Source organism: Hemicordylus capensis, chromosome 2 (genome assembly GCF_027244095.1).
Source record: "Hemicordylus capensis ecotype Gifberg chromosome 2, rHemCap1.1.pri, whole genome shotgun sequence".
Classification (NCBI taxonomy): domain Eukaryota; kingdom Metazoa; phylum Chordata; class Lepidosauria; order Squamata; family Cordylidae; genus Hemicordylus; species Hemicordylus capensis.
The window spans coordinates 378,742,732-378,757,260 of record NC_069658.1 but is presented as its reverse complement, the minus strand read 5'-3'; the positions used below and the strand labels follow the sequence as shown (position 1 = coordinate 378,757,260).

Sequence of the window (14,529 nt, the reverse complement as noted above, 5' to 3'; positions counted from 1 at the left end):
TCCAAATGTTTGCCTGGGTCAATAATTTCTAGGTTCAGAACTAAGTTAACTACTTTCTCTTTTTGTCTCAATTTCACTTATAAATAATAGTGAAACCTTGAAGTCCTGACTTCTGTTGCCAGAATTTGGCTTTTTTAAAGCCAAATTTTGGGTTATGGCCCATTTGACTCACGAGTATACCCCTGAGGTTCTGGCCACTCCTCAAAATAATTGTTGTAGAAAAAATTTGGGTCAAATATTCATGAGTGCAGACAAAATAACATTTCTTAATGTGTGGTAAAAAGATGGGCAATTGTGACAGTTTCTATCTCTCCTATAGAAGAAAGCAGCTATGAAAATAACGTGGGAAGAGGATGTAGCCTGTGCAGATTTCAGTCAACAATGAGAGGACCATACAGGCTTATATCCTATGACACAGACAGAAAACCATTCTTACTTCAGCTGTTTATACACAGTGAATGGTACTGGCTTCAAGTGAAGACACATTCAAAGTCTGAATGGGAAGAGCAATGAGTTAACTGCAAAAGGATGTTTATATGTATGGCTGCATATGTGAATATGAATTTATTACACTGGTGCATAATGTGTAAGCAAGCATAAAATGTACTAATAATGTTTATTGTCCATATGTACAATATATATGCACACACGCATACAAATATGGGAGTATTATGCTATATATCTGATGCAGATATATATAAACATGTAAGTGAAATTGTGTTTGCATGTGAACATATGTGACCTAGTGAATGCAATTATGTGTAAACGTGTAAAAGTGTATGAAATGTTCTAAAATATAACACCTGCTAACTGGGCAAAGAGGCATGTTTTGGCTTTCTTATATTTAGCAGGTGCGGGGGGGGGGGGAGTGCAACTGTCCCTATTCAGCTCAGCACTACCTTCCTCCTAGTGACTCTTTGCCGATGTTCTTCTTAGATTATGAGTCCCTTTGAGAGTAGGAACAATTTTCTAGTCCATTTTTTCTAATTTTATCATTTCTTTTGTTATATAAATTGCTTTAACTTTTTTGGTTGAAAAGTGATGAGTGTGTGTGTGATATGCAAATATAAGTATTGGTATACGCAGACCGAGGCAACCTATGGTGAGAGGGCACACTTTGTGTGAGTACTTCTGCCATACTCAGTTGTGTTCTCTGCCAACCATCCTTGCTATGGGCTCCCAGCTTACCCATATCATCTCTATTCCCTCCAAACCTTTTGGTCTCTAGGCAATACCCTAGTCAATTTTTAGTACCCTTTGCTGGTTTGGTGGATCCCCAGTGCTGTTAATTGTGAGAGGTCAGGGCTGGTTACACCCTGAGATGAGCGTTGATTGGTTTGTTTCGAAGCCTCCTGGCAGCTGGAAGGAAAAGGGGCAGGAATGAATGTTAGGAGGTTAAGAGGCCACGGCTGCCCTGCTCTTCTCTGCGTCATCTGTGAGGAGAAACCAAAGGGGCATTAGCAGGGAGGGAAAGGGGACACACCCTGTGAGACTGACCCTCCCACATGGACCCTAGCCCCAGTGGAGAGAGTGTACGAGACACCAAAAGACAAGGAGCAAACCTCTCCACACACCCCAAGCAACACAGAGTAGGAAAGGAGGGTATATGAGCTGCTGACCCAGGGAGGAGGGACATCCCAAACTGGGCATGCTAATAGCTTGGATTAGGCTTGCCAGATCAAAATCTCAGTAATAAGGGATACTTGGGGTCTTTAGTAAATGCAGAAAGGAGTTTTTGTTATGGTCTGTGAGGTTGTTCTGAAATGTTCAGTCATCTTTTAGATTAAGGATCTCATTTTCAATACAAGAGACACTTAGCAACTCAAGCTTGGATCCTCTCACCATGGCCTATTGTTCATGGATGAGTTCACGGGCCAAGCAAGGGTGTAGCAGCTGTATCACCAAGCACACTAGGCTTGTTCCCTCAACAGGGATGAAACAAATTGGCTTCAGGAGATAAGCTCCCTGCACTCCACAATGGCCTGTGGCCACTTCACAAGCTACAGAATCAACATACTCAGCACTCAGCATATCAGGGCAAGATTTGTGTTGTCTTTAACTCCACTATCTTGTTTCCCTCCAGAGAAATAATTGCACATCTCAGGAGAGTATAATTTCCCCTCTCCTCAAGTTGTAATGCAGCAGCTAAGCTCTGTTTCAGATATCATGGATTCTTGGTTTGGATGCAGATGGGGTTGATACTTATGGGACTGGTGGTGTACACACAGAGAGAACACACACAAGCCCACACTCAACAAACATGCACACACATACACTCACAGCCACCAGTATCTCTGTGCTCATAAATTCACACACACCAGATGAGCATTCAAATAAGCATACTCACAAACAGCCACCCATCTACCTACAAGCATTCAAAGCCTGAATATAAATAATTGCCCTAGCAAATGATTGCAACCATGTCTTTGGGGAAGACATGCCCCACTCGCTCTGGACCTGGCTCTCTACTGCGAAGAGGGAACATCCCTACTCGCTAAACAGGCAGATGGTAACCATCTCCAAGATGTTCATACACCCCTGATGTAAAGGTACACAGAAGCACTCATAACTCTGTAAGCACACTCCAAGACACTGAAACATGCTCATGTACACACACCCAGAGTTTGTGTGCATGCATTGCACACAAAAATGGAGATGGTCTTACACCCAAGTGTGTGAACAAATTCAGTGTCAAACTTAAACACAGAGAGCATATATGCAAGGACATGATGCATATATACTCAAAGAATGTGAAGCACAAATGCATATACTCACACAATGCACCAAGGATGCACATACTGTACATCAGGAATGAGCAAAGTATTACAGAACCATCCACATAAATGAATACACAGCTATGACAAACATACAATGCACATGGACAGCATGTATTTCAAGCACCTACACCTTGCATACACAATCATGTGTGGGCTCACACACACATAGCAATATTCTCACTCCTGAGAGCCCATGCTACGCTGAGTTTCCTTTCTGCTTCTCTCAGATTTGGGTTTGGGGTGGTGCAGGTGGTGTAATTGAAACTCCTGCTTCGGAAATTCTACATAAATTGAAAAGAAGGCTACAAATAGCATAAATAATAATAATATAATCTTTATTATTATCTAAGAAATAATACATGGTAGTGGTGACCCTGACACGGGTACTCTGGAAAAAGACCTATCTTGCATTAAATATCAGCCCTGGATGCTGAAAGGAGGGTCTGCATTGACTCTGGAGGCATGCTTCCTTAAGGCTCTGGGCTCAAATAACAGCATAAAGAGCGAGCTGGCATCCAACTTTCACCATAAAACTGGATCAAAAGGATCTATTGCCCAGAAACATTATGCCTCAAATTCAGAGCCATAGTTTGCTCCCTGGTCTACATGACATCCAGGTGTGCAGTCTATTAGATGGGAAGAAAAGACTGAGAAATTACAGTAACAATCAATCAAAAGTGGTGGGTTAGTAGCAGAGTTTCAGGTAGAAACAAGGAGCCCTTTTGCTCAGTTATTCAGGCCTAACCCACTGGATACAATCCCCTTCTCAGAATCCAGGAATTCTAATCAAACCCACCTTTGTTCTAGCCTCTGAATTCCGATGCCCAGCACAACTGGCAGGGCTCGTTTCTTTGTTCCAGGAGTACATGATATTTCCTCCAAGTACATCTTTTCCCAATATATTATGCTAGTAATAGCTGGGTATGCAGTAGGGGACCAGCTGGGGTTGGGGTGAGTCTCTCCTCCCTGGGTCAGGTGGGAATTTTATTTGGAGCAAGAACAGAAATAAGGTGAAGCATCAGAGTACAATGAGAAATGGACTCACTGTAGGGGACACAGTCATACTGGACCTCCAGGTACTTGTAGGTGCCAGGGCAAGGGTCTGGGAAAGCATCTGAGCCAGCCACCACCACACACTGTGTCCGATTATTGCACCTGCGAGAGAGAGAGAGAGAGAGAGAGAGAGAGAGAGAGAGAGAGAGAAGAGTTCTTTAACCAAGTGACACACAATGAAGTTCTACAGGAAGCCACTAGGTGGCACTAACTGACACCCAGAATAGCACATGCTTCCCAGTCTGAAAACTGCTGCACTGCTATTTTGTTTCAGATACAGATTATCATCTCAGGTAGGAAGCTGTTGCAAGCAGTGAGTAGGTATGACTGCTGTTAAGATCACCCAAAGTCACTTCTGCCATAAGGCACTAACAAAGAACCTTTCACATAACCCATGCCAGTTCTGGTCTGGACAATACTTACTGAATGTCAGACATAGGTGAGTTTACTTCTGGTTTTCCTGCCGTAAAAGGAGGGCTATGTTTCAGAAGCTGTTGGCAACATATTATTATTATGGTATTACGTGAGGAAGAACAGCCTTTTAACACTGGGGTTCTTTGTTAACATGCAAACAATGTTTCTCATATTGTTCATGCTAAATAGTCTTATACTTTACATGTCAAATAATCTACCAATGTATGGAGCTATCCATGTGGGAACTGCCTACATTCCTTTGTTTGCCCCAAGACTATTTCAAGCACACCTTGGCACAAGCACCCCAAATGGACAACTCCTGTATATCACTGAAGTTTCTCAGCCCTTCAGACCTGGAAGCCATCTTATAGGAATGAGCTTTGGTTCTGCCATTCCATGTGTGAGTAGTGCAAGAGATTCCCCTCAGGGAATGGAGCCACTATCTGGGAAGAGCAGAAGGTTTCAAGTTCCCTCCCTGGCAGCATCCCCAAGAGAGGGCTGAGAGAGATTCCTGCCTGCAACCTTGGAGAAGCCGCTGCCAGTCTGTGGAGACAACACTGAGCTAGATGGACCAAGGGTCTGACTCAGTGTATGGCAGCTTCCGATGTTCCTATCTCCTGCCACCAGTCAATGGACCCACCCAGCCCAATATTGCTCCTTCTGTAAGAAAACGCTGGACCTTCCTGAAGTGAATGGACTATGCAGAGTGGGTGGGACCTCATTACCTGACCCCCATATAATTAATGCTCTATACAAGATTCCCTACACAATAGTTTGTTTTGCTTTTCCATAGCACACAAACCCAGACGACAACTGGCAGCTCAAGCAGGCAGTCCTTCCACATTCTTTTTCTAATCGTTAGGCTCTCCCCCTCACACAGGTCCAGAAGGAGAACCAAGAAGTACTGCCCCCCCCCATTTCCCACTTCGTTAACTCCTGCCACCTGCTCTCCCTTGAAAGGCTGATGCAACAGGCAAAGGAAGTTGGAGGGGGGGCTCCCAGGGGCTGTCGGCTGCCAAAGCAACTGGAGCCGGTATCAGCTCAAGCCTCTTGGGACAGGACAGCCTCCACCTGCTTCACTGCAGCACAGTTAGCCAGCAAAATGGGATGGACAAGGACCAAGGCGGTGGTGCTTCCAGCTCCAGGTAGCCCTATCAAATGCCCAGTCACTTTCTTGGATCCTGCCATGTGGAATAGCCATTATTGCATCCCCTTCTCTTTGAGCTGTGCATTCAAAGGAGCCCGTCAATAATTTGGGGGTTGCAGTATAGAGGGAGATGGCGGCAATATACACAGCTGCAGGCAAATATGATAGGACTGGAATGCCAAGGCCAGAAGTAGGGTGAAGGAACTGGAGGCGTGGGGGCTAACTGAGGAACGAGAAATAACAGCAAAGGGGGAAATGGGAATTTGCTTGACTCAGTTCTAACATCACTCAGTTCTAACACCTTGACATCACCAAGAGTCTTGCATGATTCTTTCCAGTGTCTAAATAGGAGCTTTAGCCAGAACCTCCAGGCCAAAGTCCAGGGCTTCAACATCCTATGGGAGCCCCCAAATCCTTTTTAGTCTGTCCTGGATGGTGTGGTTGCGTCAAAAATGGGTTATAAATACTGTGTGTGTGGTGGTGGTGGTGGTGGTGGGGGTTCTCCAAAGGCCTTTAGGTCCAGGCTTCAAAATTACCTAGATGCACCTCTGGCCAGAACTGATATTGTACATACAAACATCTAAAATAGCAGGTTAAAAACTGGCTGCTGCCAGTTGCCCTCAAGTCTTCTCGGCTTGAGCTGCTACAATCTCATGGAATGTTCATGAACTGCTCAGTGGGAACCTGTCAGTCACTAGCAAACAGCCCAGGTTCTGTGAGGACAGTGAATTGGTATGTCCAGAACTGCCCTCATACAGAACCGACAGACACCCGCAGATATAGGCCGTTGGCAGGAAGAAGGAAAGGCCGTTTTGTTGGGCAAGCAAGGAGGCTGAGAAGCTAAGTGGGAATGGGGCTCTGAGGCAAAGTGGCTGGACAAAGAGGAGGCAGTAGTGGACAAGCAAAGAGGCTTCAGGGAGGCTGTGTGGTACAGGTGGAGCTTAATGGTGGGGAAAGGCAGAGAAGTTACAAAGGTAAAGAAAAGGAGTTAAAGAGAAAAGCTCACATGGAAGCTGGAGACAGGCAAAGCACTGTGTTGTTGGCTGGACACAAGTGAGCAGGGAAGGGAGCTCTGTAGGCTGCAGCAGGACTGGCAGACAGGAACACAAGAGGCAGGAAAGAACAGGAAGCCCACAGGTGGGAGGCAGAGATTCCGGAGAAGGGTGGTTAGGAACACAGGAAGCTGCCATATACTGAGTCAGACCATTGGTCTATCTAGCTCAGTATTGTCTTCACAGACTGGCAGCGGCTTCTCCAAAGTTGCAGGCAGGAATCTCTCTCAGCCCTATCTTGGAGATGCTGCCAGGGAGGGAACTTGGAGCCTTCTGCTCTTCCCAGAGCGGCTCCATCCCCTGAGGGGAATATCTTGCAGTGCTCACACTTCTAGTCTCCCATTCATATATAACCACGGTGGACCCTGCTTAGTTAAGGGGACAAGTCATGCTTGTGACCACAAGACCAGCTCTCCTCTGGCCCCAGGCCTCACACATGGATGGCCCTCATCCAAGGTATTGTTCAATATTTGAAATAATCTGATCAAGTCTTTTCATCCAAGGCAATCAAACTAAACAGTTAAAATATAATCCTAGGATCAAGAGTTATTTCAGTGCTTTGGGTTATTACATTGACACAGGATACAGAGGCTGACATACTGCACAATATTACACACATGGTGGAATGTAATGTTTGAGCAGTTGTGCAACAGCACTGTCGCATAGGTGCAAAAATTCTGGAAATGGAGTTGTATGACTGCTATTTTTGCACTTGTGCAACAGTGCAAATGTTACATTCCAATGTGTACGTAACACTGCGCAGTATGTCTGCTACAGAAAAGTGGAGTCCCCTCAAAATGAACATTCTGCCCCCAGGACCTCTCAAAGTCTGTGAGTTTCACATACTGATTTGAATGAATTAGTCAAATCTTTGGCAGCAGATCAGAGATTTAGGACTTTGTCATCTACTTGACTTTCTCTGTGACATCTACCTGCTGTACATCTAGTGTCCTCCACCAAAATATTATTTTTGGCCTATACATTGGCGGGGTGGGGGGAATGCAGTTGGGTTCAACAGCTGACCCACAGAAACTTCCACCCATGAACTTGTTCACTTGAACAAGTTTTGAGGACACTCAGTCCTCAAAAACAAGGACACCTCACCCACATGAGTGTTAAAACTATTTTTAAAAAGTAATATAGTGATATAGGTTTATTGTTCTTTAAGCAGAAATTACATTTTCGTAAGCCAACAGAGACTGACATGAGTGGCCATTATAATTCCATTAACCATTTTTGTGAAGATATGGGGAAAGGATTTCAGAAGAGATGAAAAAGATGAAGCTAACCATATCAAACCACTTCAACAACTAATCAGGTGGGATTTGTTGAACTAGTGGGTGGGAAATGTTAACTTCTGGGGGACTGTGCCATATACCATAAGGACCCAGAACAGGGAACGTATCCCCAGCATCTGTAGTACTGGGCATGGCAGGAGAATTACCCACCAGCACAGCGGGACCCTTCTGTTCGGAGCCAAAATGCAGAAGGAGCTATCTTGCCAAATCTTCATCAGATCAAAGGTTGTTATCCAGACTAAGCTGTCTTTTATTTCTGCAACATATAATGAAACTATTACCACCTATCATATAACTTTCCCTTCAAACTCCTTGCTGGTTTCATAGTAGATATCACAGTGAAAAAAACTCTAGAGACTTGGAAATGTCTTTTCCAGCCATTTCCTCATTGTTTAATCTACATAGCAATAGCAATAGCAATAGCATTTACATTTATATACCGCTCTATAGCTGGAAGCTCTCTAAGCGGTTTACAATGATTTAGCATATTGCCCCCAACATTTCTGGGTACTCATTTTACCAACCTCGGAAGGATGGAAGGCTGAGTCAACCTTGAGCCCCTTGGTCAGGATCGATCTTGCAACCTTCTGGTTACAGGGCGGCAGTTTTACGACTGCGCCACCAGGGGCTCACATATTTATTAGTTCATTATTAACTTGAAAACTTTGAACAAATACTAGTCATTCTGCCCCATATGGGATCATGGCATCATACTGGGGGGCGGGGGGAATACTCTGTACCTCATATATCATGCATGTACTAATTTACAAAATGTACCAAGGCTGAAATCCGCTTGGAAGTTGCATCCTCTGACCTAGAAGATTCTCCCCTGAACATCAGCCTGCATACTTGGGGCTCCACCACTTTAAACTGGGGGAGTTGAAGGGGTACATGTGTGAATGCTCTCCTACAATAAAAATGGCCCACATAATGGCCCACATAAAGAAAGATGGCATGTCAAGGGGGAGGGTTATCATCCTGATGTATGTATTTGCTACATACAGAGGTCGTTCACATGCCCCACAAAGGGTGGGCTGGAGTAAAGGCAGGACCCTACCGCTCTTGCCCCAGACAACCATCATCTTATCAGGGATCTACCGCCCATTCACCCGTTCAAACGGCACGGCAGTGAGCCCAATAGCCAGACGAGTGGCGCAGCAGTGGGAAGCACAGCAAGCAACAGGAAAGAAGCCTGGCCACCAGGAATCCCACAATGCACCACATGGGCAGCAGTGCATTGTGAAAGTTCCTGCTGCCAGGTCACTCCTCCCTGCACCCCCCAACTCTATGATTTCAATGGCTGCCGACAGCCCGCTTACCCCCATGACTGGGCAGTGAGGTAGGCGGTAGTGAGTAGTAGTACCTAGGTGAGTGCCGGGAACAGGAGCAATCCTGGCGGTTCTCACCAGGGCTGTCCTTAGGGTGGGGCAACTGGGGAGATAGCCCCACGCTGGGACAGGCCCCGCACTGGAGCAGTCTGCCCTGCAAAAATTTATCTTTCTCCCCCTGCCCGGCCAACTTGTAGTGCTGCAGGAGCCCTGTGCAGTCTTGCCTGCTACTGAAAGGCTCCCTGCAGGCTGCTACAGCTCCCTCACTGCCCCGACTCTCTGCTGTTCGGTGGTGGGCGGAGCTTCCAGAGGCCTCCTGCCTGCCGACCTTCCTGAAGCTCTCCTTTGCAGAAGCTCTCCCCAGTCCCTGATTCCCACTCAACAGCCACAGCAGCCCAGCAGCTACAGCAGGGGCAGAACCAGAGGTGACTGTGCAAGGCTTCAGTTGCATCTCCTGTGGATTTATATCTAGATCAGCAGTTCCCAGTAGCAGAGTCAAAAAAAGGATTAACTTCCCTTCCTGCTGCTAGTCTTCATGTCCAGCAGGAGCAGCTATAGCCACCTGATTCATTCTCTTGGAGTCTTGTGCTCCTTCCCTGCTCGGACCAGCATTTGAAAGTACAGTACAGGAAGCCAGGAGTGGGGATGTGCAAACAGAGGCGTAACGGGGGGAAACGGCCCCCAGGGCAAGCTCTGCCCCTGAAATTGCGCCCTCCCCCCGCACATACCTGCGCCCCCCTGGCCGGAGTAAGCGTGGCGGTGGTGGGCAGCGGCAGATCGCGCGGCGGTGGCGGGCGGCGGCGGGAGTGAGCGCGGTGGTGGCGGGCGGCGGATCGCCGAGTGCGGCAGTGGCGGGCGGCGGTGGATCGCCGAGTGCGGCGGTGGCGGGCGGCGGCGGATCGCCGAGTGCGGTGGGCGGATCGCCGAGTGCAGTGGTGGCGGATCACCGAGTGCAGCAGAGCAACGCTGAGGCCTGCCGTCTGGCCCGGCGTCGCTTCCCAACTGCACAGGCACGCCTGTGCAGTTAATAGAATGAACTGCGCAGGCGCGCCTCGCAGTTGGGAAGCGACGCCGGGCCAGACGGCAGGCCTCAGCGTTGCTCTGCTGCACTCGGCGATCCGCCGCCGCCCGCCGCCATATTCGGAGATCCGCTGCCACCCGCCACCGCCGCGCTCACTCCTGCCGCCGCCCACCACCGACGCGCGATCCAGGGGGGTCGGGGGGGCATGTCACTTTTTGGCGTGCCCCCCCACATGACCCACCGGAGTGGCGCCCAGGGCACGTCCCCTGCCTGCCCCCCCTATCGTTACGCCCTTGTGTGCAAATTGATTCGGATACAAATCTATTTGTACCTGAATCTAGCTGATTCGAGTGATTTGGAGACAAAACAAATCACTTCTGTGGTCCATTGGCTAGATTCGGGTACAAATAGAATCATGCCTGATTTGATTTGAATCGATTCAAGATTCGGATCCCTCCTATTAATTCCCCCAGATCCCCAGCTTTCATTTTTTTAAAAAGCTAAACTCTAGCCCTTGTAGAAGTGAAATTATGGAGCAAAATGTGTGGTCACTATTTTTCAAGTGTTTGGATTTTTTGGTGTATAATAACTTTCCCTCACTAAATACCTATGAGGATTCATTACACACCTTCATTTCTTCTATTCAATTTGACTATCTTTTCAACAGTGCCAACTGTCAACTGCCATGTGCCAACTACACCCCACTCCTACCCGCAAGGCAGTGGGGTACCCCAGTATATGTGTGTGTGGGGGGGTAGTTGACACATGGCAGTTGACAGTTGGCACTGTCCAATGATAGTCAAAATGAACAGAAGAAACAAAGGCATATAATGAATCCTCATAATGATTCATTAGGAGGGAAAGTTATTAGACACCAAATAATCTAAACATTTCAATGACTGCACATTTTGCTCCATAACTCCACTTCTACAAAGGCTAGAGCTTAGCTGCTTTTCTTCTTTTTTCTTTTTAAAAAGAATTGCTTTTTAAAAAGAAAGGATATGGCAACTTCAAATCCCCATTGTTTCCTATGGCGGAAATGTTCAAAATAGTAAAACCTAAATAAAATCGTTAAAAATCAACCAAGTATCTCACTGCCTTGAAATTTGGGTGGTAGTTGGCACCCATGGGGACCTACCCACCATGCAAATCCGGTGCCCCTAGGACCTTGTTAAGTGGTACAAATCAGTCTGAAACCAAATTGAATCCAAGCAAATACAAATCAAGTCTGGGGTGATTTGGAAGGGGTAGATTTGGATAAAAAACAAATCAGGGGTGATTTGTTTTGGGCACAAATCAAATAAAAAAAATCAATTTGTGCACATCTCTAGCCAGGAGGAGGACTGAGTTGCTGAATAGCAATGGGAGGTGGAAAGAACCTGGCTGTGGGCTTGTCTCCCTCCAGGAAAGTAAAACATTAAAAAAAACCCCAACTTTTATCTGTTTGTTTTGTTTGTGTGTGATTTGTTTCCCCTGTGAGAGAAGCAGAAGTCCCACCCCACCTGAAAATCCATTTGTGTGTGTGTACCTGTGTGTGTGTGAGAGAGAAATATGTTTTTTTAAAAGTCAAAACTGTTTAAGTCCAAGCTTGTAAGAAAAACCCTCCCCATCCCAACAATATATCTTCTTGTGAGGAAATTAGTCAATACAAAAGTATTAAAAACTTCAGAAAGAATAAGAGGGAAGAAAAGTGCATCTTACAAAAGTACTATGTGTCCAAGCTGGTTGGACATGTCCAAAAACCAATCTCTCTCTCTCTCTCTCTCTCATACACACACACTTTACATAGTATGTCATTAGTCAGTATGATTCTGTAATCATATTAAATGTTAAGGAGGCCCCGCACATGCTGATTCACCTCCAGCCCCGCACCCTGCTAGGTGCGGCCCTGGTTCTCACAACCAGTCCTAACTGAACTAGCACTGCCCTACCTGAGTAGGGCTGGTCATGTGAAGAACCTAATTATCTTATGATGACTCCACTTCTTGTAGACCTGAGATATAGCCCAGAAAGCTGGTATACAGCTAAGCCAAGCTGCAAAATGTTTAACCTATCAGACGAATACAAACATATCCTGGCCATGTATGGCAAGCTTCCAGCTAGGAGGAGGGGTCAATAAACCCCTGATTTTTTTTTTTTTTTTTTAAGAGTGGGAGAGGAAGCAAAGCTGACAGAAGTATCTTGCAGGTCACAATGCATGGCTGGTGAGTTGCATTTGACTTGGGAAATCACAAATTATGCAAGCCAGGGCTAGGCCTTATTAAACCTTGACTCAGATCAAGCCCTAACAGCCAACTAATTTACTATGGGGAGTTCAACTGACTTTAGCAGGGTTCCTTTAGGGGAAATGAATTGTAGACTGCAGTTTAGGCAACAGATTAAAATGCTTAGCAACAGAAACTCTGCTTGTATAATTATTGGGTAACACTTGGTGATATAAATAACCATTGTTATAGTTTAAATGTTTTGGTAAAGGTACAGGTGGCCCTCATTATTTACAGGGGTCCCATTCTTGGCTACAACCACAGATAATGAAACCACAGACAACAAGACCTTGAGGCAATGGGAATTGGGGGGTTAGGTTCCTGGAGGCCAAAAAGGGCTTTAAAAGGAAGAAATCAGAGAAATAAACTGCTGTATCGTGCTCTGCAGGTCTCCAGCAATGTATTGCCCCTCCAAGTTCACTAATTTCCCATGAAAAATAGTGGGCATTTTTTTAAAACAAAAAAGCCAAAATAAATGGCTCCATTTAGCAAAATGGTAGCCAGAAAGAACCTCAGAGGTCGTTTCCAGCCACCCAGCAACTGCAGATAAGTGAATTTCCAGGATTTTTCAAACTGCTTGTAACGAGGTTAGATCTCCATTGGCTGAGTGTGGATACGTGAAACCACGGGAGCTGAGACTGCAGATAATGAAGGCCAGCTGTACTGGTAACAAATTAATCATTTATTAACCTTAGTAACAATTAATTGTACAATTAGAGTCACCCAGTTTTTAAGAAAAACCACCAGTTATTCCCACAGCTCTTGAGGATGCTTGCTTGCCCACTGCTGCTGAGGAAACTCACCCCTGGCTCTTCATAGTAATAAAAAGAAAAGTAAGCTGATGACAAGTCAGTCAGCAGCAAGAGGGAGTTGGAGGAAAGAACGCCAGTCATCAGCCTCCAAGGCCCCTGCCCATCTAGAAAGGTGATGAGATAGTACTCTGGTTAGGTAGTTATTGGGATGGTAAGTTTGGGAGGCGATGCTGCTCAGGCTATCCAGGTGTACTATGTGGGGTAGAAGGCTGTATGTATATTGGACAGGATCAAGACAACTATAGGCAAACTTCAGGTAAGATGCTGCACCAGGATTGGTGATTAGTGTGAGGATAAACAATGAAACATCATAGTGCGTAATTACAAAACAAATCCTAAGCACTTAATTTCTAAAAATAGAGGTGCCAAGAATCAAAGAGCCTGGAAAGCCAACCCTCTGACTTGGGAGAGGCCCTGGGCATGTGCCCTCTACACATCTGGCACTGAGGGATAAAGATTTGAAGTTCTTTTCCCTTCACGTGTTCCAGAGCTGAGCCATGGCACTGAAACATGTTTTCTGGAGCTGAACCCTAATGAGACAGCTTGATCTAAGTCTTTAACATAAAAAGATCTATCTGGAGGGAAAACCTGCACATTGACTGACTGGCTATGCTCTGACTGGCTGTGTTCACCACAGCTGGATCGTCCATCAGCAATTGTATGCAAAAAGTTACCTTGCCACTGGTTATCAGAGTATGTGGCAAGCCTTAAAAAAACAATGTGTGAACAAGTGCCAGAGAAATGCAATGAGTTTTCATTAGCTCTGGTGACTGATTGATTGATTTTGGCAAACATTTCCCAGAAGACTTTTGGAAAGTGGGGGCAGGGGAAATTAACAATTCATGTCTTTGTAGAAGCCCATGTTTATTGCAACTTCTGGAATCCCCCTAAAATCAAAGGCACCAATCTGGTTTATACCACAACATCTCCTTTGCTATTCTTCTGCATTTCATATTGGCCAAGCCTCTACACATGTGTTTCTTGTGGAGCCTAGCTGCTCCTGCATTTGTACACTGTGGTTGCAGTCCAGAAGAGGACACCACCCACACATGTATCCAGATCTTTGGAGAGTTTCTCTCTTACCAGCTACCCCCACAGAAATTCCCTTTTATTTCTTCCAAGACTGCGTCTTAATTTTCCTAAATGTAAAAAGCACTTGTGGAAGTTGGTGCAAGAGCATTTAATAGGACATATGGAAAAAAAATCTACATAAATGCACTTGTGCAGCAGTTTCCCTTTAAGCAGCACTTAAGTCTGAAATGACTTTATAAGCTCAAAAGACTTTGAAAGATAGTTTGAATGTTTTCTAGGGATGGCTGTTGAGAGGAAAGTTCTTTTTTTAAAATACAGGTGTATGTACAGA

At 45.7% G+C, this 14,529-nt stretch overlaps 1 protein-coding gene across 9 annotated transcripts in view; it reads right to left on the bottom strand.

The window, feature by feature from the left end:
- The window catches only part of ADGRL1 (adhesion G protein-coupled receptor L1), a 184,042-nt gene that overhangs the window by 70,252 nt on the left and 99,261 nt on the right, over positions 1-14,529 (bottom strand). For 8 of the 9 annotated variants that reach the window (XM_053299307.1, XM_053299297.1, XM_053299300.1 and 5 more), the window contains one exon: positions 3,823-3,932. In XM_053299307.1, the coding sequence (XP_053155282.1) occupies positions 3,823-3,932 (110 nt within the window). Of the gene's footprint in view, positions 1-3,822; positions 3,933-7,891; positions 7,998-14,529 lie in introns of all 9 variants that reach the window. The other variant, XM_053299302.1, reaches the window with a different exon arrangement.